This window comes from Vipera ursinii (assembly GCF_947247035.1).
Source record: "Vipera ursinii genome assembly, chromosome: 11".
NCBI classification, from domain to species: domain Eukaryota; kingdom Metazoa; phylum Chordata; class Lepidosauria; order Squamata; family Viperidae; genus Vipera; species Vipera ursinii.
In genome coordinates, this window is record NC_139524.1 from 20,920,880 (window position 1) to 20,941,883 (window position 21,004).

A 21,004-nucleotide genomic window follows, 5' to 3' on the forward strand; every position below is an offset into this window, starting at 1 on the left:
AGGTGAGGGATCTTAGCTCAAGAATGTTGGGCTTTCTCGCCTTACTGGTTCAGGACAGGAGTGTAGGTAGCTCCGTCTTCATCAATGATTGTGATCATTAGGGTAATGAGCTGGGTCCAGAAATCCAGATTCTTAATTGTTGGACCTTGTTCCTCCCGAGGAATATCTTGCTTCTTACCCTGTTGGCCAAAATGGGGAAAATGCTGCATCTGAGTTTTTCATTTCCAATGATAAGCAGCCCCGCAGAAAAGACTTTCCAGGATTGCTATTCTTGGCAACTCCTCCTCCTCCTCCACCACCTCTCGAGGCCTCAGAAGGATCTCTGCAAAAGTACTTTGTGTCTGCTCAGAAGCTTCCTCTTGAGGCAGAGTTCTCCTCTTAGGCGAGGAAGTTGCCCAGCTGGGCTTTGTTTTTGTTACAGAGCTGTTCCTGGCTGGTTAAAGGTAAAGGTAAAGGTTCCCCCGCACATGCGTGCTAGTCGTTTCCGACTCTAGGGGCCGGTGCTCATCTCCGTTTCAAAGCCGAAGAGCCAGCGCTTGTCCGAGGACGTCTCCGTGGTCATGTGGCCGGCATGACTAGACGCCAAATGCGCACGGAACGCTGTTACCTTCCCACCGTAGTGGTCCCTATTTTTCTACTTGCATTTTTACGTGCTTTCGAACTGCTAGGTTGGCAGAAGCTGGGACGAGTAACAGGCGCTCACTCTGTTACGCGGCACTCGGGATTCGACCCGCCAAACTGCCGACCTTCTGATCGACAAGCTCAGCGTCCTAACCCACTGAGCCACCGCGTCCCTTTTTCCTGGCTGGTTATGCACCATCAAGTCCATGTTGCCTCTCAGCAACCACATCGATATAATTTTGTACAATAAAATATTGTACTGGCTTGCTCTCGTAGTGTCGGTGGTTCTTTGGTCAGGCTGTTTATTTGGCAGTTCCTGAACTGAGGTTTTCTTTACTTCTTGATTGTTGGTCTGATGTCAAACTAGGTGTCAATCTATGCTCATCTAGGTGTTGAAGGGTTTTGGAGTTTTTGTTCCTTTCTGGCGTCTTTATTGTCTCTTTTGCACAGTATTTATTTATTTATTTATATTTCATATTTCTTCCCCACCCATTTCCCTTGCATGTAGATTTTGTTTATGTCTGTCTGTTTATTGATGGCCGATTTGTCAGAGTGCCAGTCTGAGAGCTGCCAAACAATCTAGTGGTAAACACCCCAACCAAAGAACCACCAAGACCATTAGAGTTCAATAGACTAACCAGGACCTTAGGAGAAATTTAATACTCCCCCACTCCTTGGTCTTCCAGTATGGATAATTTAGTTGCCAATCTCCTGTTTTCTGTGCTCTTTAAAACTGCTGTAAAGGGAGAACAGGAGCCAACTTCCCTCTAAGCACACCTGATGATTCTTGAGCAGAAAAGGCGAGGAGAAGGCACTCACCTGGTCTATTAACTGAGCATACAGGTCATGGCAGTTATCAAATATATATCTGTACGTGGAATCCAAGCAGGCCCGGACACAGTCCTTCACAACAGTGCTGGCTCGAGGAGGACTCGGCAGCTCTAGAACCTAGACAGGGAGACACAGAACTGACTTACAGGCTTCTCCACTGTTTGCAGCAATTACAGTTTTGGCAACTTACCAGACGTGGGAGGTCTCCAGCAGCAAGGAGATGGTTCCCTTCCCTTCCACTGGCTTTATTCAAAATTTAAGGCCAACATAAAAAAAAATCTGGAAATGTTGTGGACTGGTATGGAAACGTCTAGGAGGGAGCTGAACTTACTTTCAGGCGGAAAAATGCAATGCTTGTCAGGAGATCAACAGTTGATTTTAGGTCCTGAAGCCTCTCAGGATTGCTGGCAGGAAAATTATCCTGTAGGTGAGCAGAACCAACAAAGGTAAAAGCCTGTATGGCAGGCAGCCCCTTTAGCCAGCGGGAGAAGCCCAGCTTGCCCATCAGCAGTGGGTGGAAGAGCTGCCCTAGGCTTCTACCCACACTTCTGGATAAAAGCCAAGACATCCCAATCCAGTGCCCCATTACAGTTCCCCTCCTTCTCAGCTGGCACAGCTAATCAAGGCTTTAGCCCAAGCCTGCAACCTTCCCATGAAAGGGGGGCACATAGCTTCCAGTGCCCCCATAGGTCCTATACAAGTCAGCCAGACTGGGCTGAGTCAGACTATTCCCCAAAATCATCTTCCTCCCCATAACCAGCTTTCTGCTTTCTCCCTGAAGAGAGGGAAATGGCGAGCTAAGAGTTCAAGTCTCTCAGATGCCATGACTAATTGGTGCTTTCCCACAGCTGCAGAGTGGAAGACAGACTGTCAACAGCGTGACTTGGCCCACCAGCTACTCCATCACGGGGCAGCCGTCTGCCTGAGCTAGGCTGCGATCAAAAGGGCTGGTTCTCCAGAGAGTGGGGAGAGGCTCCAGCCTTCTGTGCAGAAATACCCATGTGCTCTGGAAGAAGGAAAGCATACCTACCCTGTACTTAGAGAGATCAATCCTCAAGGAATTGTGCAACTGATCCAGGAGTTTGATGAACTTTTCTCTCTGCATGGCAAACACATGGAGTTGTCAGGAGCAGAGGGCTATAGTGGTGGCCCACTGACTAGGAGCTCCCAAGAGGGTGAATTCTATCCTGCTATCCCCAGGAAAAACTGGCCTGGGAAACGACCGATGTGAACACCTGCCCCAATTTCACTGAGAAGCGCCATCTTCCTTGCTATGCCAGCCTCTTTTGTGGAAACTAGTTTGCTGGCTATAATTGGTTGTGGTTGGAGAAACAAAATCCCAAGTCAGTAGTCAAAGTCGGGAGCAACAGTGGGCCTCCAGGAAAGCTCAGATGGATGCATCATATTTTCCCCACCCAATGGCCAGGCTGAAGTAAGTACTTCCTAAAGCCGCAGCTGCCTTCAGGCTTTGGTTAAAAGGTTGTCCTTCAGAGGAAAAGTGCCTCTTCAGCACTCGGCATGCCATGCTAGAGAAGGCAAGAACCAAAAGGAATATATTCCCGATCAGGGGATCTCAACTGGGGGATAGTCTGTAGGACAGAGATTTGAGAAGCATGTGAGCAGGGCTCAGCCTGGCAGTCCTGAGCAGGGACAGCAATGGAGCCAAAGAAGAAACATTGCAAAAAGAAAAATGCTTGCTAAAATATATAAACAACACTAAAGGAAAAGCATTTGTCCCTCAAAAAGATAATGCACAGCTTCATCGTAGCACTTCTGCAAGGCACTGGAAGGGGCCTTCTTCAGACCAGGAAGCGGGACTGAATCCTTTAGGGTTAACTGAACTGATCTTAGTAAAAGGATGTGTTTTAATGGATTTGTTTTATTCTCATGGATGAACACTTATGACTGTTTTCTATGAGTTTTTAATTAATGTTAGAGCTTGGGGGGAAAAGAAACGTTACTGTATTCATAAACCGGAATACTGACTGTGAGGAGCAGTAGAGGAAAATCGCACTTACCCCAAAGTTAGTGGCAGCGAATCGATCAGAAGCAGAGACGCTGGTGGTGGCTGTGGTGTGAGCATAGAAAGCATTGATGTTGGCTAGCAAAGTGCTCATAACAGCTGGAACACCAGGGCACATGTATTTGGAAGACAGGCAAGAGAAGTGCCTGAAAGACAAACCAGGGAGGGGGATGCTATCCAGAGGGGCCAGGTATCTCTTGGCAGTAAGACCAAAGGGTTTAAGTACCCCAGGCCTGTAGAAACACAGCTTTCTGTCGAGCTGTCTGATTTTGTTCTTACTCCTGGCTCTCAAAAGTTCTCCCATGCAAGTCTTTGGATCAAGACCTGCTTGTTCTCTGAGTAGAACCTTGCCAGAGGATGGTCCTCAAGCAGACTGCAGACCCATCCTGGGGTCAGCTGGTATCCCCCAGAGCAGCAGGTCTGCCTAAATCTGCCTTTCAGCCATTGAGCACCCAAGAGAAATCCATTCACAAGCACAGCATTGGGCAGGATGTGTCTCTCTTTCTCATCTTGGGATCAAAGACTGTAAATGCTGCCTAGCACCAGCATTCAAAGGCTAAACCGTAACAAAGGTTCCCTTTGGGTAAACTGCCTTCTGCAGTCAGCCAATGTCCTTGGTGGAAGCGCTGATTAGGAGGGGCTTGGCTGCATTGAAGAAATTCATTAGTATAACCAGAATAATGATTTAAAATGATAAAGCCTTTGCAACAAGCTTTATCTTTCTCCTGGGCACAGCTAAAAGGGTGTCGCTCAGAACCTGGGCTTCAAGACTGAAATAAAATAATTTGGTGTGTCAAAACCATTTTTCAAAATGGAGGCAGGCAGACTTCTTTGCCTTGCTGGTCTCCCTGAAATTCCGACAATTTAGGCTGTGTGTGGACATCATAAATACCTACATGTTGAGAACCACCAAGAAACCTCAACTGTTTCCATATCATCTTCTTGAAGAAGATGAGGATGATGAACTGGAATTTCAGTGCTGCCTTCTTGTCTACTTCTAAATGTGAACAGCCACACTCACTCCATTAAAGTACCGAGAGCTCTGTAAATGAGCTCGATAGAGAGGTCTGGCTCAGGCTAGGTAATATTGGCCAATTCATGTGAAGGAGCAGGACATCTCCCTTGAACTGTATGAGAGGTTACTTTAGGCTTGTTAGGGTTAGTAGATGCCTGCTTCCTTCTCTGCACATCTCCCTGTCAAGTGGATATTCTCAGCGCAAGCTTCCACCTGATCTTTCCAGCTGGCAGCATTATGGCCTTGCTAAAGTGAGCAGCTGACAAGGTGCCATACTCTTGCAGACTCGATCACACACACACACACACACACACACACACACACACACACACACACGACACCTTCACACTTTGAATGCTGCCTCATGCCCTAGCTTGGATAGTGTTGTCCTCTGCACTGGGCCACTGAGAATCTGGGATCCTCAGAATCCCAGAATCTGGGATTCTGGACAGTTTGGCCTAAAGGAAGCAGCTGAGGATCAGGGGAAAGAGAGAAATCTGCATTTTCATATCTGCAGAGTCCCACTGTGACTGGGCAGGCTGTGCACTCTTGTGCTAGGGACTTCCAAACCAAGATTTTCTCAGCCTCTGTTGGAACCTAAGGCAGACTGAAGTAGTCAGCTGCTCTCAGTAAAGAGAAGCCTTTGGAAACCCCTGGAGGCAATCCACCAGCCCACTGATTGAAGATGGGATGCTACTTGCGTCATTGCTTGGTAGATGTTTTCAACTCCGTAGCGCATAGCAAATTCATCCACAATCTCTTGTGCAGCATCATCAAAGTAGACTTTCCAGGCATCCTCTCCTCTGACTGCTGGGATCTGAATAGCTCCACCTGCTTTCACCTCAGTCAAGTAGTGGAAGAGGCTCTGAAAGAAGCACATTTTTCATTTCAACCAGAAATCTCAACTTCTGGCTACTATCAGAGAAGATAGAATTACGTTACGCTTAAGTTTTCATTTTCTTTTGTTGCTGGGCACCCCCGATTCTTATCCTGCGCACTTGGGGGAAAGCACTCCAGTTTCCAACCGTCCTTGCAATGTCTGCCCAATGGCAGCAATAGCACAGCCACCCCAGACAAGGGACAGCCAAGAATGCTTGCAGGAGGCCCTCCTTCAAGAAAGGGAAGGGCTCATCTCTTCAGCTCACCCTGGGCTTTGCTGGGGTGCTGGCCCAGGGCTTTGGCCCCTTGGCCTTGCAGTGAGGCTCAGCCGGCCATACTTTACCCCAGCACTTCTCCATACCTAGCTGGGATGCTCCTTCCTCCCCTTACCTATCAGGTGGAGGCTATAACCCACAGAAGGGTGACCCAACTCATTTTCACCAGCTGCCAATGGAATATAACTGCAAGGGCTGTCTATGGGGATGTGCTGAAGGGAATGTGCTGAAAACCATTCCTACCACATACTTCATGTAAGCAGGTGTACTGCATGTGATACGGAGCGACCTTCTCTTCCCCTTTGATTTCAACATTGAGTTTCAGCCGAATGGCCCCAGAAACGGCAGATTTATCAGTGCGCTTATCTAGCAAACAAGAAGAAAAGAGATATGTTGGCTGTCACAAAGACCAGGAAGAGAAGAAAGTAAAGTGCCCTGAGGCAGGTTCTGGGGTCAGGGAATAGCGTGGCTCTCTAGAATTCCAGAAAAAGGGTCTGCCCAGATGTTGTGGGTGCTATGAGAAAAAGGCTGGATTCCTTTCAGAGACAGGAATCACCTACCCAGATTGTACCAGACATCCATTTCCCCACTCAGAGTTCTGACATCGATGATAGTTTGTCCCAAAAAGTCATCCGATTCTTTTTTGAAATGCTGCTTCACTCGTGACTTAATATCATCATCTTCATCCCAAACTCTGACTTTTATTCTGTCTGTGGAATTGTGGCATTCACTGCAAAGGAAAGGCAGGGAAAGTTCAGGGGCTGGCCAAGAAGGATCCCCTTCCCCTGCTCCCTGAGAATCTGGACCCTACCACTTCTTTACCTTTGTTAAGGAGTTCCCATGGACAACCAGCACCATGGTCAACCCAGGCTGAGGGCATCACCAACCAGGGCCAGGACAGACAAGTGCTGGGTTTCCAAACTCACTGGACCACAAGTCCGCTAGCTCCCTTTTGCCTGGGGCCAGGAAGGACCTGTGTAATCTTGGGCAAGAAGTCACAACATCCCAGGAAGGGCCTGGCACAGCAAGTCTTTGAGTTCAAGCTTTCGAGACACTCAACCCATCTCACAACGTTGACTGGGCGTGACAAGCAACTACTGCAACTACTGCATGAGGCTTTCTAAACACAGGAAAATTTGGGGGACACATGGCGAGAGAAAACCAGAGCCAGCCTATCGGGTTTGGAAAGCCTATGACTGGAATCCCAAAGAGAGAGGTGGGCTGGGCTGGGCTGACAGAAAGCAGCAAACACCCTCCCTCCCAGTCACCCTCCCTCCTTCCTTGCATTTTCTGACTCAGCATCTGGAGCAATAAATCCAAAGGAGCTAATTGGAGCAAAATGCAAATGTCTTTGGGTTTAACTCTTGATCTCTTAGGGGAAAGAATTTGCCTTTGCTTATTTGTGGAAAGTAATGTATGTCCTGTCTCACCCAAAACATTCAGAGAACAAATCTAGGTCACTGCATAAATAACTCCATTACTGTGGTTCTTTCCAGCCACTTATCATTAATTAGACCTCTGGTCTTCCAACAACCACATGTCTTCTGTAGCCCCAGGCATGGCTCTCCAGATGAAGAGGTGGTGGAATTTTCAACGCCTAGGCCTGAGAAGGAGAAGTGAAAGCATCTCTCTCTCTCTCTCTCTCTCTCTCTCTCTCTCTCTCTCTCTCTCTCTCTCTCTCTCTCTCTCTCTCTCTCTCTCTCTCTCTCTCTCTCTCTCTCTCTCTCACACACACACACACACACACACACACACACAAAGAGGAATTCCGGGGACCCTCTCTGCCTGGACCCTCAAAGGTTTCTGTATTGAAATGCTGGTCTGGACATCAGCCTTGTGAAGTTCTGGGAGAACAGAGTCCTTGTTGACCAGCTGCTGGTCTGTCCTGGAACCCTTTGCCTCAGGGCCTCTTTGTGCTGCACCTGTCTCACGGATGCTATCCAAGGGCCAAGCTCCTAAATGGATTTATCCCTCAGAGCGCTGGTGCTGCTACCTTTTTCCAGGATTAGCAGCATTTTTGCACAATCAATTGTTCCGCACAATGAATAATTGAAGAAGAAAAGACTGCATTTCTACCATATCTGGCTGAATACTGTTCTAGGGGGAGCTACAGCCAAATGGGGAGGGAACTCTCACTCTGCTAAGCACACCAGGCAGCAGCCTTACTGTTTTGATTCGAGGCTTCAACAGGAAACAAATTCATTTACCAATTTTTGAGAAGACAGTGTGTGTGTGTGTGGGGGGGAACAGCTCCCTTTCCAAAAGAACCAACTTGCTTATTTGAGACTTCCCCCCACCCACCCCACATGGCACAAGACACCAAACAAACAGCTGCTAAAATGAACCACTCAAATTTTCTGGAAGACCCAGCTTGCCACATGTCCGGTGGGACGCTTGGCTCTCTGCAGCTTGCTGAGTGGAATCATTAAGAGCTTCTACTCCTTTGGTGTTTTACCAGAGAGGGCTTGTTCTGGCTCCCAACCATTCAAAATCCAGGCTCTGCCCATCGCCTCAGGTTCAGGCTTTGTTTGGAGATTGCATTGGAGGTAAGAGACTGCGGGGGGGGGGGGTTATGAAAAGGAGCATTTCCTTCCATCCAGCCTTGAGAATTTCAGCTTTTAAACCCTTTCACCTCCCTGCCTGAGCAACCCGTTCACAGAAGCCACTCTGCTTTGTGTTACTAGCATTACATTTCAACATACCATACACTGGACTGAGTTGGATTTAATTTTGCTGCATGTGTTACCCTGAAACCTCAACCTTCCCACCCCTCTCATTCCTCAAACAAGGAACAGCTCCACCTGCCCTGTGCTTCTTCTCTGAATACCTTTCCTGCCCACCGTCATCTATTCTGCCAACCCTGGATTAGAAATAGATACGGCCTTTGGAAAGGAAGAAATCTCAGTGAACATGATATTTTACCAATTCCTAGGGAAGGAAATAACATCAGTTCACAGACCCTGCAGCTGTTTGCATTTGTTGATCCATTTCATTTAACACACTTTTATGACTCTGCCAGCAGCCGCTTACGCATCTCCCATCTATCACTAAGCCGATTATGACTGAGCTGAACGGCAGTCCAAATGAGTGCGCAAGACAGCATGAAGGCACAACAAAGCACTTGCAGATCATTCTGTGCATTAATAGTTATTAAATTGTAGTAGGATCTCCCCTTTGAATGGGGTTTGGGCAATCCCCACTAGCCTAACCTGCTTTACGCCAGCCAGGCCAATGGAACTGGACACAGGGGCATGAAGCCTGTGGCTCCGAGGGGCCCTTCACTCAGGCCTTGAGATCTGCAGTCCTTGCAAAGGAGCACAGTGGCACCTGAGATTTTTCAGATACATTATAACTGCCTCTACTCCAGTTCCTCACTGGATTCCAGGATTATTTTGGCTGCCCCATTTCTGCCAATGCCTTGTTCCTCTCCTTTTTTTTGCCCTGACCTACAAATGGCTACCATGGAAAGCCTGGACTCCTGAAGGCTGTGTCACATTTATACAAAGATAGATTTCATCCAGAACTCCAGAAGACTGAGACGACAAGAAGATGCCTATGCAGGTTCTGCTGATAGAAAGTAGTCACCGGAGATAAAAGCAAAAGGCGGGCTTGCCATTTGGACAGAGTAGCTCTAGCAGAAGAGGTAAGCTCTGCAGTCCACTGGCGTTGGGGCAGATGCTCCAGGGTTGCTACGTGGAAGTAAGTCATGCTGCAATCCCTCGGTGCAGAACATGAGGGGACACACACACACACACACACACACACACACACACACACGCACACACCAGGCACTTCTTATTGGGAATTCTAGAAATGTCAAAGATCTTTAAAAAAAACCCTGGGAAACAAAAAAGAGCCTGACCAGCTTGCCAGTTTGGATAGTCCTATTCTGTGGGAATGGAGAATATTTCCTTTCCACTTCAATACCTTGCTTCCCCCCCCCCACTGGTTTATTTTTGGAAGCTCATGTGCCCAGTACCAACTTTCCACTATATTTAGAAGAAGTGAATAAGTGAATTCTAGAGGACCATCAATTGCCCTCAAGCTACAGTGAGAAGCAGGTTCAAATTACCCACAGAGATCTTCCTCTTTCCTTACCACTGAGACACTGGAGTCCCACCAGCCCCATCATTTAAAAAGATCTGGACAACTCAGATTCCTTCCAAAAGATGCTTCCACTTAGGGTCTCCAGAGTATCAACATCCGAGGCATCAACAGTATGTAGAAGAGGTTTGGAGTAGCAGTTCCCAGGGTTTAAAAAGAGATCTGCCCCACCAGTGTAGTAAGATGGAGGGTTTGTTGTCACTGTGTGTTGGGGGGGTGGGAGCACAAAGGGAAGCTCAGCTAATCTCAATGTATACATAGTTATACTTTGACAATAAAGATTCATTCATTCATTCATTCATTCATGAAAAGGAGACCAATCAATACACACCAAGGAGGGTTCTGAGCCCATTTTCTTTCACTTTCATCCTTAGCTGGATGTGGAACACAAAAGAAGCAACATCTTCACTAGGATGCTTCACTTGCTGGTAACATTTGCCTTTTCTACCAAACCAGAATTCAGTCAGTTGAACGCCTGCCATGTGAAGTGATAACTTTTCCCTTGAGAGCTTCAAACATAGGGCAGAGGCTCATCTGTTAGAGAGGCTCTTGTGGCTCCCACACTGAGTATGGGGTGAGCTGGATTGCCTCTAAGATCCCTCCCAACTGCATGATTCCATGGGTTGCATATTCAAACACATATGCCATTAGATTAAAAAAGGATGAAATAGGGATGAAAGAAGGATCAAAGGTTAAAAAAGCTAGATTGACAGAATATTTTTCTCAATACAATAGCCACAATTCTTTCAAAACAAACATACCATTATTTGAAGAGCAAGCAGGATCAAAGATACAATTTGCATAATGTAAAATAAATCCATACTTGTAATCAGAAAGCTGTACATTCTAAATCCTTGGCCATTTACTTTAATCTCTCATAAATCATGAATACACTGAGAGATGTTACAGTTGAATGACATCACCATTATGAATTTAAAGCCCACAACAGTAGCTGAAATAACTGTTTTAGAACCAGTGTCTTTTCTCCCACAGCAATCAAAACTGGTGGAAGAGCCCCTCTCATATTTCAGCATGTCTCAAAGGGAATCCTCGCTGGTTTACAGAGGATCTAGCATTAAATCCTGAAAGTTAGAGCCACTGATTTTCCTGCAGTCAACAGACTGCCACCCAAGGCACACAAGTGCCTGCCGAGGATCTGTTTTGTCATTTCTGTGCTCTCCTGCCAGCCTGGATAGAATCTTAGCCCAGGAGGAGACAGTCTAAGCAATGGGTGGCACAAATCATCTGTCACAACTGCCAGGGCTCAGGCAAGGCACAACCACACAACACTCTTCAGCTGATTTGGAAGGGAAAAAGTGATTCCTACCCTCTGAGAGATTGGCTGGAAATGATCACCTTTGATTAGTTTGCATGATTCCCTTTCGAACCAATTCAGAGAATCCCCATTCAGAATTCTCCAAAAGCCAGGATTAATACTGGCAACCTCGCTTCTTTCAATAGTGGGCAACTTTCAAGGGGGTTCCCAAGTGCCAAGAGGCCATGTGGAAGACCACCAGGATGCCACGAGGCCTCTTTTTACCCCTGGCTTTTAGAAATCTTTTTCATCAGAAACAGTTAATGCCCAGAACAGCCGCTAATGGATGGCAAGCATCACTTGGGAGGGAAGGAGGAAGGAAAGAGGGAAAGAAAGCGATGATCTGTGTACACAACATTGCTTAAAGCCAATTCAGAGAACTGGGATTTTCTTTCTTGAGCACTACGGGGCAGTTCTCTGCCATGCAGAGAGAAAGGAAGGCTTTCTATTGCTCTGGGTTCGTACTGCAGGCAAATAGGAACACCCAGGGCAGTCTTTTGAATGCAGCATTGATTCCTCTTTGGATTCTTCAGCAACATTTCAAGGGAAAAACTATCCTGTCCACCACCTCTTTGACTTCACAGTGAATAGGCCCAAATCCCTTCTGCAGAAATCATCACTCATATATTTTATAATTAAAGAGCAACAATTTGGTCAGGGAGCTCTCAACATTTTCCACTAATCTCAGCATAAGTTCCCCAATATTCACTGGAGCTTATTCTCAATTAAGTTCTCAAAGATGATCCTACTCTTCCATTATTCAACAGTGTATCTTCAGGATGAATACTGGGGCTTATTTGCTCCTTTTTTCTTCCATGGCTAAGTCTATCTCCCTCTCCAACTAGGAGAAATGCATTCTGAATACCCTCTCTGGTCTCCCCCCCCCCCCCTTTTCTCAAAGCTTTAGCTGAATTATCTGGCTGCTTTTAATCTTTGTTTATGAACGGGTGCATGTATGTCAATTACATCAACCAAATGCTGTCACTTTGTTTTTAAAGGCTGAAAACATGCTGCTACAAGGCTGGCATGATGCACTGCCAATTTCTGCTGTAACACACAGAAAGGTTTTTTCCCAAGGAAAGCTGTTTATGTGAAGCAGAGATGCAGCATATGTTCCCTCAAAGCTTGGTTTCACAACTCTCCTGCTTCCACCAATTTCCTGATTTGGGGGGTGGGGGGAGGAGGGAGAGCTAACACAATTAGCTCAGAATAAATGTATTGGTGGAAAGAGTAATTCATGGACTTCAAAAGCACCACTGTTTGTGTTATTTGAGATAATTAACAATTATTTGTCTATTTTAGAGTGAACAGCCAGTGGGGTGGAAACTGTTACTGGTGCCATATGGGAGCTCCGGGACAGACAGACAGCCAAAACCCACTGAGAGTCAGTAAAATATCACCGCCAGCTAAGAGAGGGGCAGCATTGCAGGGAAGCCAACCACTGCTCTGAAGCACCTGCAATGGGGGTTGTACTGGGTCACTGTCCCAACTGATCTTGAGGGCACCCAGAATGACTGCAGGACAAAACCTCCCTCTGTTTCCTAAGACTTGCCAGACCATGGAGAAATAAGGCAGCGCAGGATCTCCTCCAGGAGTCAATTGGTGCCCAGCTGCAGGGAGACCCCCACTAGGCCCTCTCTTCTAGCTGAGTCCTAGGTGGCCCTTTCTGCAGAAACATTCCGTCTATTCAGAGAAAAAGCAATCTAAAACACAGTCTACACACAACCATCCTGGATAACCACCATGCTATAGTGAGATTGTCCTTCTCCTTAAATTAAACTAAAACTGTAGAGACACTCAGTGGCTGGTAGAGCTACTGATGTTGCAGATGAAGCTATGACTATATGTATCACAATTGCATTTTATGTCTAATAAAGAAGAAAAATAATCAGTATCAGCTTCAAATGAGCTGTGTTTTCTAGTCTACCAAGCTTGACCGTTTTCCTGGCCAGGGAATGAAAAGATGGAAGAGGCAGAAGAACCTATGTTCCCATTCTCCAAAATTAGAATGTGCACAGCTCCTTGATTATTGTGACCTTTGAAGAAGAAGAAGAAACAATATTTTGACTGTAACTCAGCTGAATGAGAAAGACCAAGGCTTTTTGTACTGCCCAAGTGCTAAACATGCAAATATACACCATCAATAATGGTAGCAAACAAGAACACAGAAATCCCTTATTTTTAGTACTCACAAATAAAACTTTTCATCCCATGTTGGATTCAAGTTTCCAAAGATAGTCCTTGTTCTCCTTTTCGTTTTGCCAATTTGCACAGTAACGTATGGATCACTGGAGCCAGTTTTGTCTTTTGCTTGCAAGCCTTGGGCACAAAGCACTGTAAGAACGAGAAACAGCTGAATCCGACTGGCACATCAGGATTGGCCCCAACCTATGATGCTCCTGGATGCAATGGGTGGGGGGGGGGGCGAGAGCACAAGCTTTGCATCCCAAAGGTCCCAGACCCTCTGCCTGATCAATCTCACTAGGGAAAAGTCAAGCAATAGACAGAGACCTTCCGATGGAGACCCCAGAGCAGCTGCCAGGTCAAAGAGACCAGTTGAAAGTCAGTGAGAGAAGGCAGAGGTCAAAACAAGAGGTACAAGAAAAGGAATTGTGCCTCTTCACCCACATCCCACTAGTCCAGCTCTCTCCAGGTGGGGTGGATTATTATCAGCAGAAAGCCTTCAGTTGGAAAATCCTCCCTTGTCCCTCTGGAAGGTGGGATATGTCAAAGCTACAGGATATTTTCTCCCCCTCATATCCCAGTAAACCCTTCAAATAACTCACTCTCAGGAGGAAATGGCACGATCTGCCCTGGGGCAAGGCACAAATTCCAGATCCCGTTTCTCCAATTTGCAAGCCCCACTGAAAACTCTCCCATTACAGATATCAGAAGTTATGCTAGCTGGTGTGTGCTTATGCTGCTATAAATATAAATACTTGTCAGCTGCTTCTTCCATCACAATTCTTAACAAAGCAAATTGCTCAGCCAGCAGCAAGCTGAGGCCACTGAAAGCTAGAGCTGCACCACAGCCCCCACCTGTCTCTCCCTTCCTCTCAATTTCTAGTATTAATTTTGCCTGTATTATTTACAGCATCCAGGCACTGCCGGGCAGCCACATTTTGAACAGTCCCTGCAGGACAGTGAGCTGATTGGATGCCCTCTCAGAGAAGTGTTGGCTCACCATGTCCCACTCCCCCAAGATCCGCTTGAATTGGGAAGATCAGGATTGGTTAAACTGCTCAACAAACAGTCAACCTGGAGCAGGAAGGGAGCCCGGTGAACAGCAGCTGAAAGAGACTCCCCAGCTAATGAGATGGGGGTTGGACTAGATGACCTCCAAGGTCCCTTCCAACTTATTATTATTATTATTATTATTATGAGACCAGCTGGGCAGGCTTTTAGTTTTTTATTTTGCGGGCTCCGGGTCTGCTCTTTCCCATAGTGTCCTGGAGAAAAAGTGCCACTTTTTATCAAGATCATCATTTCATCCAAGCAGATGAGCCAAGGCCCTGCAGCCTAAATAGTCTGTGATGGAGTAGCAAGTTGGAATGACCTTGGCAGAGCGGGCACCAACGGGCCAGACAAGAGGCAGAGCAGTCCACAGCAGAAGGGATTCTCTCTTACGTTCTGAGGCTGTAAAAGTGAGGGCAGGAGAATTGTACTTCCAGACTTGCAAGATTCTGCCAATGTAGATTTACAGCAAAGTAGAACTCACTTATCTGGCTGTTTCCTGTCTGGTTTGTCTGATAAAGCTGGCAGCTGATTTTGCTTTTCAGGGTCTGTTCCTTCTTAGCAAGTCCTGGAGCTTGGCCAGAATAAGAGAGAGTTCATCTCCAGGACACATTTCCTCCCCTGCCTACAAAGTTCTTGAGACCCAGGCCTGCTCCAAGATGAAGGGCTCCATGGCAATTAGCTGATGCTCTGGTTTGTCTTCCCTGCTGGATACTTTGATTTTACTAGTGAAAAGTTATCCCTGGTTGGGCAGCCATTAGATCCCTTCCAATGATATGATTCCATGGAACAAAAGAAGTGGAATCTTCTGTAAATCCAAGAAACAGACAGGTTTCCCTTCTCCCAGTTTTGGCTGCGAGACCCTCCTGGGCTTTGTCCATCTTCATGCCAGATTCATCCATCCCACAACCAAAATCCATTACACTCTACTTGAGGCTCTTCCTAAAATTGTTATTATTATGGTATCATAATAGAATACGTTCATTTCCACAGTATTCTTTTGTGTAAAACTCTGGATACATTCCTACTGCAGATCTCTTATGTGCTTAATTAAGGACTGGGTTTACCTAGTTTCACAATTTAGCAATAAAATGGGTTTACATAAATAAATCAACCAGCTATTAACTATCTGTCAGTTAATATGGTTATGCAGAATGATAAGAACCATAAGGTTAATATGGTCTCTACAGAAGAGACACATTTCTCATAACTTACATTCAGTTTCAGACAATTTCTTCCCATAAAGTAAAGTTACAGATAATAAGGTATTATGAAAGGTGGAATGTACAGTAAATGTCGTAAAGAAAAGAGAAGATAACTTGATTTAGCACAAGTCTCTCTGCCAGAGGTGATAGCAAACTGGAATTATGCCAGAGCACTGACAGCAAGAGGAGATTCATGCCAAAGCCCCTGGAGTATTTCCATCCTCCCCTGTGAGCTTGGGGCTGTATAAACAAACCTCTAAGTGGCCAATGGATTTATCTGCTAGAAAGGGATGAAAGTTGTTATGCATGAGCTGGAAAGGACCAAAGAGGCCATCTGACACCCCTCCCCCCCCAGGCCAGTGGAGGAATCCATTAAACTATGCCCAATGGAGGGGGAGGTACTTCCAGTCCAAGTGAGCACCTCCAGGGAAGGGAATTTCTCTCCGCTCTCCGCAGACTGATCTGCTACTCAACCCCATCAAAGGACTCTGGTTTGGTTTAGTTTTTCATTCACAGGCCACAAGGTAGTTTGCTGGACCAGATACAAAAAGACAACTGGAGAAAAAAGCTGGTGAACTATCACACCTGTGATTGTTACTTTTGCTGACCACTTGGAGGTGCCATCCAGGACACTCTGTTTGGCCACCTTTGTGTGCTTTGAGAACTCTTCCTTTGAAACCTGGAACACCTCCCGGATCAGATGAAAGATCTCTGGTTTGTTTTTCTCCCGAATTGTCATCTGCTCCTTCATTGCTGTAATGATGCTCTGGGTCTTATCTTCAGCCCCGTGCTTTGAGCTCTTCTCTGCTGCCCCTGAGGGAATACCATAATAATCATATTACATGCCATAATTTATGGATCCAGTCATTAGGAAGGGTTCCTGAAACCTCAGAAATTGGTCCATCCTCTCCTTGGATTTTAGAGGGCTGATTCCCTGGACACCAAACACAACAAAGATCCCCAGGAAATGCCATTATTGGATGGTGCTGCCAAGGCTCACCAACAGGAACCCAAGCGGAAGAGCTTTAAAGTCCCTGTTTTGGCTTGACCATAGGTGGGGGGCACTGAGGTCTGCCTTTTGTCTTTACTGAAATGACAGGAATCCATGGCATCCACAGGGCTTTGACTTGATCTCAGCTGATCCTGCAGGAAGCAATAGCCATAAATGGGTGGGGGGGAGAGGAGCAATTCAAGGTAGAGAGTGCCTAACCCACTGAACCACAAAGGAGGCGACCACCCTTAGCTAACCCAGCTGGTGGGTCAATTGTTTCATGAACCAGACAATTAGAAAAGTGAGTAAATCCTGGAGCTGGTAGAGGCAGCTCCCATAGTGTCAGTCAGCACTAACAAAGGCTGCCTGTGGCCTTTTTTCCCACCCCAGGATGCCCACAAAAATGGTCCCCCTGCTAGAAAGAAAGAGGGGGCACCCCAAGACTCACGCTGAAGGCAGTCGGCATTAAGGAGGTCTTGGCACTTCTCATGGCATTTCACTCCACACTCACTGCATCTCATTCCCTGTCGGGCAATGCCCCAGAGCAGCCCTTCACACTCGTAGCAATAGGTGGGGGCTGTGGCTGTCCACACCTCAAAGTAGTGTGGAGTGGTCAAGGACATGGGGTAGATGAGCGCCTGCAGAGTCTTTTTGAAAACGTGCAGTTTCTGTAGGAAGAACACAGGGGATTGGAGAGAGGAAGGATGGGAGAGAAAACGGCCACTGGGTGCAGAGGCAGCCATTCTCAATTGGTTGTTACTGATTTAATTAATTTGTCCTGTCCCTGCCTATTCTTCTGAGTGTGGCTTCAGCCAGATGTACATACATGTATGTGCAATCCTCACACACACACAGGTTACAATTCTTTATTGGCCAAGTGTGATTAGACTCACAAGGAATTTGTCTCCAGTGCATAAGCACACTTTTATAGCAGGAAGGGGAATCTAGGAATCATTTCAGCCGAAAGTGGCTTCTGCATGGTGGCAGGGCAAGAAAGCTGGGTACAGCATTGGTGTTGGGTTGGTTTTCTACCTGCCCTTCCTTTGGGGTGGGGGGGATTATCTTCAATTCAAGGCCAGCTTCTTTTTACCACTATGCAGAAAGGCAGGCCTCCCACCCAAAGTCCAACACTGGTGGAAGCCTCAGAAAGAGGCTCCATTCTTCTTCTTACCATCTCATTATTCAGGGATGTCCGGACAAGCATGGCCAGCGAGACCCCCGGCTTCCGGGCAGCCAGCGTCTGTCAAAGGCAAAAGATATGGGCAGTAAAAAGTGGCAGGGCAAGAAGGAAACAGCAGCCTAGAACAAAAGCTGCTCTCAAAATCCTGCCCAAACCTTGTTATGGTTCCTGAGCTCTGGGTCAAGTAGAAGGTTCCATTGGGGACAATGGGCAAAAGTCCTCATAAAGGCTGCCTCGTGCCCCTCTCTTTACCACCTGAAAATCCTAGGACAAGTCTAAAGAATTTGCAGCCAAAGTGCGGTGGCGACTTGGTCATTCCTATGAACCCAGGCAAAAGTGATTGTTTTAAGCCAACTTGGGGCTGGCAGGTTCCGCAGGGCTAGACATCATACTTAGCCCAGGTCCAGTTAGCAATCAGGACTAAAGGCCCACTAAAGGCCTTTGCCTGGGATGGCATCTCCCTGGAGGACTGGTGCCCTGTTCAGCTGCTCCTCCTCTGAAGCAGCTGTCCAGCAACCAGGGTAATGGCTGAAAAGATGCAGAAGAGACACTTCCGGCCTTCCTAGGTCCGTGAAACATAATCACTAGTGCAGAAACAATACTGTAAAGCAGCAGGAAAGCCACTCCACCATTTTGAGAAACATTGACATTATTTTTAGCACCTTTCACAGATATTAAATCACTTCACATCTTTATAAAATCTGTGATGTATAATTTGAATACTGGAGCTCATAAGTATGATGAATACTGGAGTATATATAGTATAAAAGATTGAAAATATATTTTATTTGGACAATAGTTATAAACATATTAATTCAATTTCATTTAAAATGTTCGTGTTTTATTACAAATGGACTACAAGCTGCTGACAAAACGTATTAGGTAGCATCTGTTTTACTTTTATTATTGACAGAAGGAGAAATCAGAAAAATTAATACCAAAAACAAATAATGTTAAAACAATAAAAAATTACACATTGTGGGCCTTTTTCTCCACATTACTGATTCAGAATGGATTGATTTGCAGGAAAAATCCCGGGAAGCAGGTAGGGGAGGGAGAGGCAAGACCAGGAAGGCTCCCCGCCCTCTCGGAGGCTGCTTCACATCTCCCGGAGCAGCAGTGATATTACCCACAGCAGTGAGAGCAGAGGTCTTTACACCTCTCCTTCTCAAGCTGCAATGCAGGGTCAGACCAGGAGAGGAACAATCACTTTGAGGGCATTCGTGGATCTCAACACCCTGAGAGCTCTCCATTGCAAAGCATTTCCTCCTCAATGGCCAAATGGATAGCCGGTTCACCTTCCATCCCTGTAAACTTATCTTAAACCTGGGATGACCAGACTCTGAATTCTTCAGCAGAAGGTCAGTAATTCACTGTCAACTTGCCAGCTTTAATAAATTGTTGTTGTGTTCTTAGCTGAGTTTTCTATCATACATGATTAACTCCACACATAATTATGAGGTAAAGTAAGAATAAATCACTGGCATGTTGTTATTTTGTTTATTTCATTATTGTAGCAATATAAATGAATTAATCTCACACGCTTTTCTTTACAAATTCTTGATGATTTAGCTGGTTTGTGGTGCTAACTCAAAATGAATTCCCCTTGCTACTGATTAATTATGAATATTTCTATTTGCTTGTCACCTTCCCTTTTTCAGCCAAGGACCAGGGCCAAGAGAGCAGAACACAATGGTGGGGAAAAAACTCCAGAATATGACTGAAAACTACAACAGAGGCTAGGAGGGGATAGATGGGTGATGTGTACATCAGTGCACACTGGAAAGAAAATGAAGGAGAAAAACTCTCCCACAGGAAGACAAAGATGACATGGCAGGCAGTGCTGAAACTCAGTGGGATGATGTCTGTGACTGGCACAGAGGATTGAAAGTCTCCAGTTTGTTCCAAAGGAACAAAAGAAAAACAGAAATATTGCACTCCATATAAAGAAAATATATACTTGCACAGAATTAAGAATTTAAGTTGAAACTATTTGGGCAAGAACAGGAGGAGAGAAAAAAGTGACATTGCTGTGAGAGTTTATTGCTGACCATCTGGACATCCTTCTGCCTCAAGTGATCAGGTTTTCTATAGGGGCAGTTCAAATTATCTTGACATCTGCTGAGAATTTTACTCTATCAAGAGTCAAAGATCCAACCAATCCTTATCTTCTCTCACTGGCAACTTAATTTATCAAGAGATGTATCGGTTTCTTTAGACTTAAATGGTTCCAATAGCTATGTTTGAGTCTCTTTGCAAAGAGGCATGTAAGTTGACATAGGAGGCACCCCACCCTGATCAAGCAGTCATATAAATTAAATAAATAGTTTCCAAAGCCAACCGTTTATGAGCTTGGATTATGATTAATAATAATCGCCTCCCTGACAAGGAAAATTGCCTTTTCTTTCTCTACCTTTAATTTTGTGCCATGCTGACACCACCTTGCTGCTGCTTATCTGGCCACTGCAAGGAGTTCACAGGAAAGTCATGGATCTTTGTGATTAATGGTCTGCCAAGGCTAGTGGTGAAGCAGATCCCACTTTTGCCCAAGGACTGACAGGCTAAGAATTGAGGCTGGTCACCTTTGCCATGGGGACCAAAATACAAAGGCCACCACCCAAAGCTTCCCAGGGGTGTCTCAGCACATTTCCCCCTGCCTTTCTGCCAATGGCTGTGCCCAGGAGAGATGGCAGAAGGCTGGCAGTCTGGGCCTTTTGGTAGGCCGTCCCCTCCAGACAGGAGGGCTTCCTGCCCCAGGGAGCTATGCAGGGCAGCTCTGAATCCCTCTGGCTATAAGAGGCTATGCTGGCCAGCAAGCCCTGCCGCCCCAGATGTCTCAGAAGCAGATTTGTTGTCCTTTGTGGCCTGGCCAGGTTTCACATCCTCCCCAAGCACCATTAGTGGGAAATGGGCATCCAGAGCTCTGGCTTTCTACAAAGTCTTCAGTCTCCCAGGGCAATGTCAGCTGATCATCCAAGAACTTCTTACCTAGGCACAGGTTGCTCAGAATTGAAAGCAGCATCTCTGCAGTCTGAAGATGTGGGGGAAAGCCATTTATCTTTAATTTTAATAATGAATAATAAATATTCCTCCTCATAACACATCCATCCCCTAACATCAAAAAATGGTTCTCTATCATGGCAAGGAGTAAATACAACAAGATGGCCTGGAAAACAGTGAAAGATGCAATTTTCTCCAGCATCAACTTCATGGGAAACTTGCTAGCTGTCAGCAAAATGTTTAGAGTCCACCGGCAGCCCTCTCTGTTGAGGGAAATTCTGTTGTTTCCCCCCCCTTGCAAAATTAAATTTGCATAACCCTGTCTACTGTC

The 21,004-nt window shown here is 46.1% G+C and overlaps 1 protein-coding gene across 1 annotated transcript in view; it reads right to left on the reverse strand.

The window, feature by feature from the left end:
• UNC13C (unc-13 homolog C) overlaps positions 1 to 21,004 on the reverse strand; it is a gene marked incomplete at its 5' end in the record, with an annotated part of 50,662 nt that overhangs the window by 17,251 nt on the left and 12,407 nt on the right. Inside the window, 12 exons of the mRNA XM_083371759.1 lie at positions 46 to 179; positions 1,441 to 1,569; positions 1,784 to 1,873; positions 2,483 to 2,551; positions 3,471 to 3,621; positions 5,192 to 5,355; positions 5,895 to 6,010; positions 6,205 to 6,374; positions 13,256 to 13,397; positions 16,088 to 16,315; positions 16,942 to 17,161; positions 17,665 to 17,733. Of these exons, the coding sequence (XP_083227885.1) occupies positions 46 to 179; positions 1,441 to 1,569; positions 1,784 to 1,873; positions 2,483 to 2,551; positions 3,471 to 3,621; positions 5,192 to 5,355; positions 5,895 to 6,010; positions 6,205 to 6,374; positions 13,256 to 13,397; positions 16,088 to 16,315; positions 16,942 to 17,161; positions 17,665 to 17,733 (1,682 nt within the window). The remainder of the gene's footprint in view (positions 1 to 45; positions 180 to 1,440; positions 1,570 to 1,783; positions 1,874 to 2,482; positions 2,552 to 3,470; positions 3,622 to 5,191; positions 5,356 to 5,894; positions 6,011 to 6,204; positions 6,375 to 13,255; positions 13,398 to 16,087; positions 16,316 to 16,941; positions 17,162 to 17,664; positions 17,734 to 21,004) is intronic.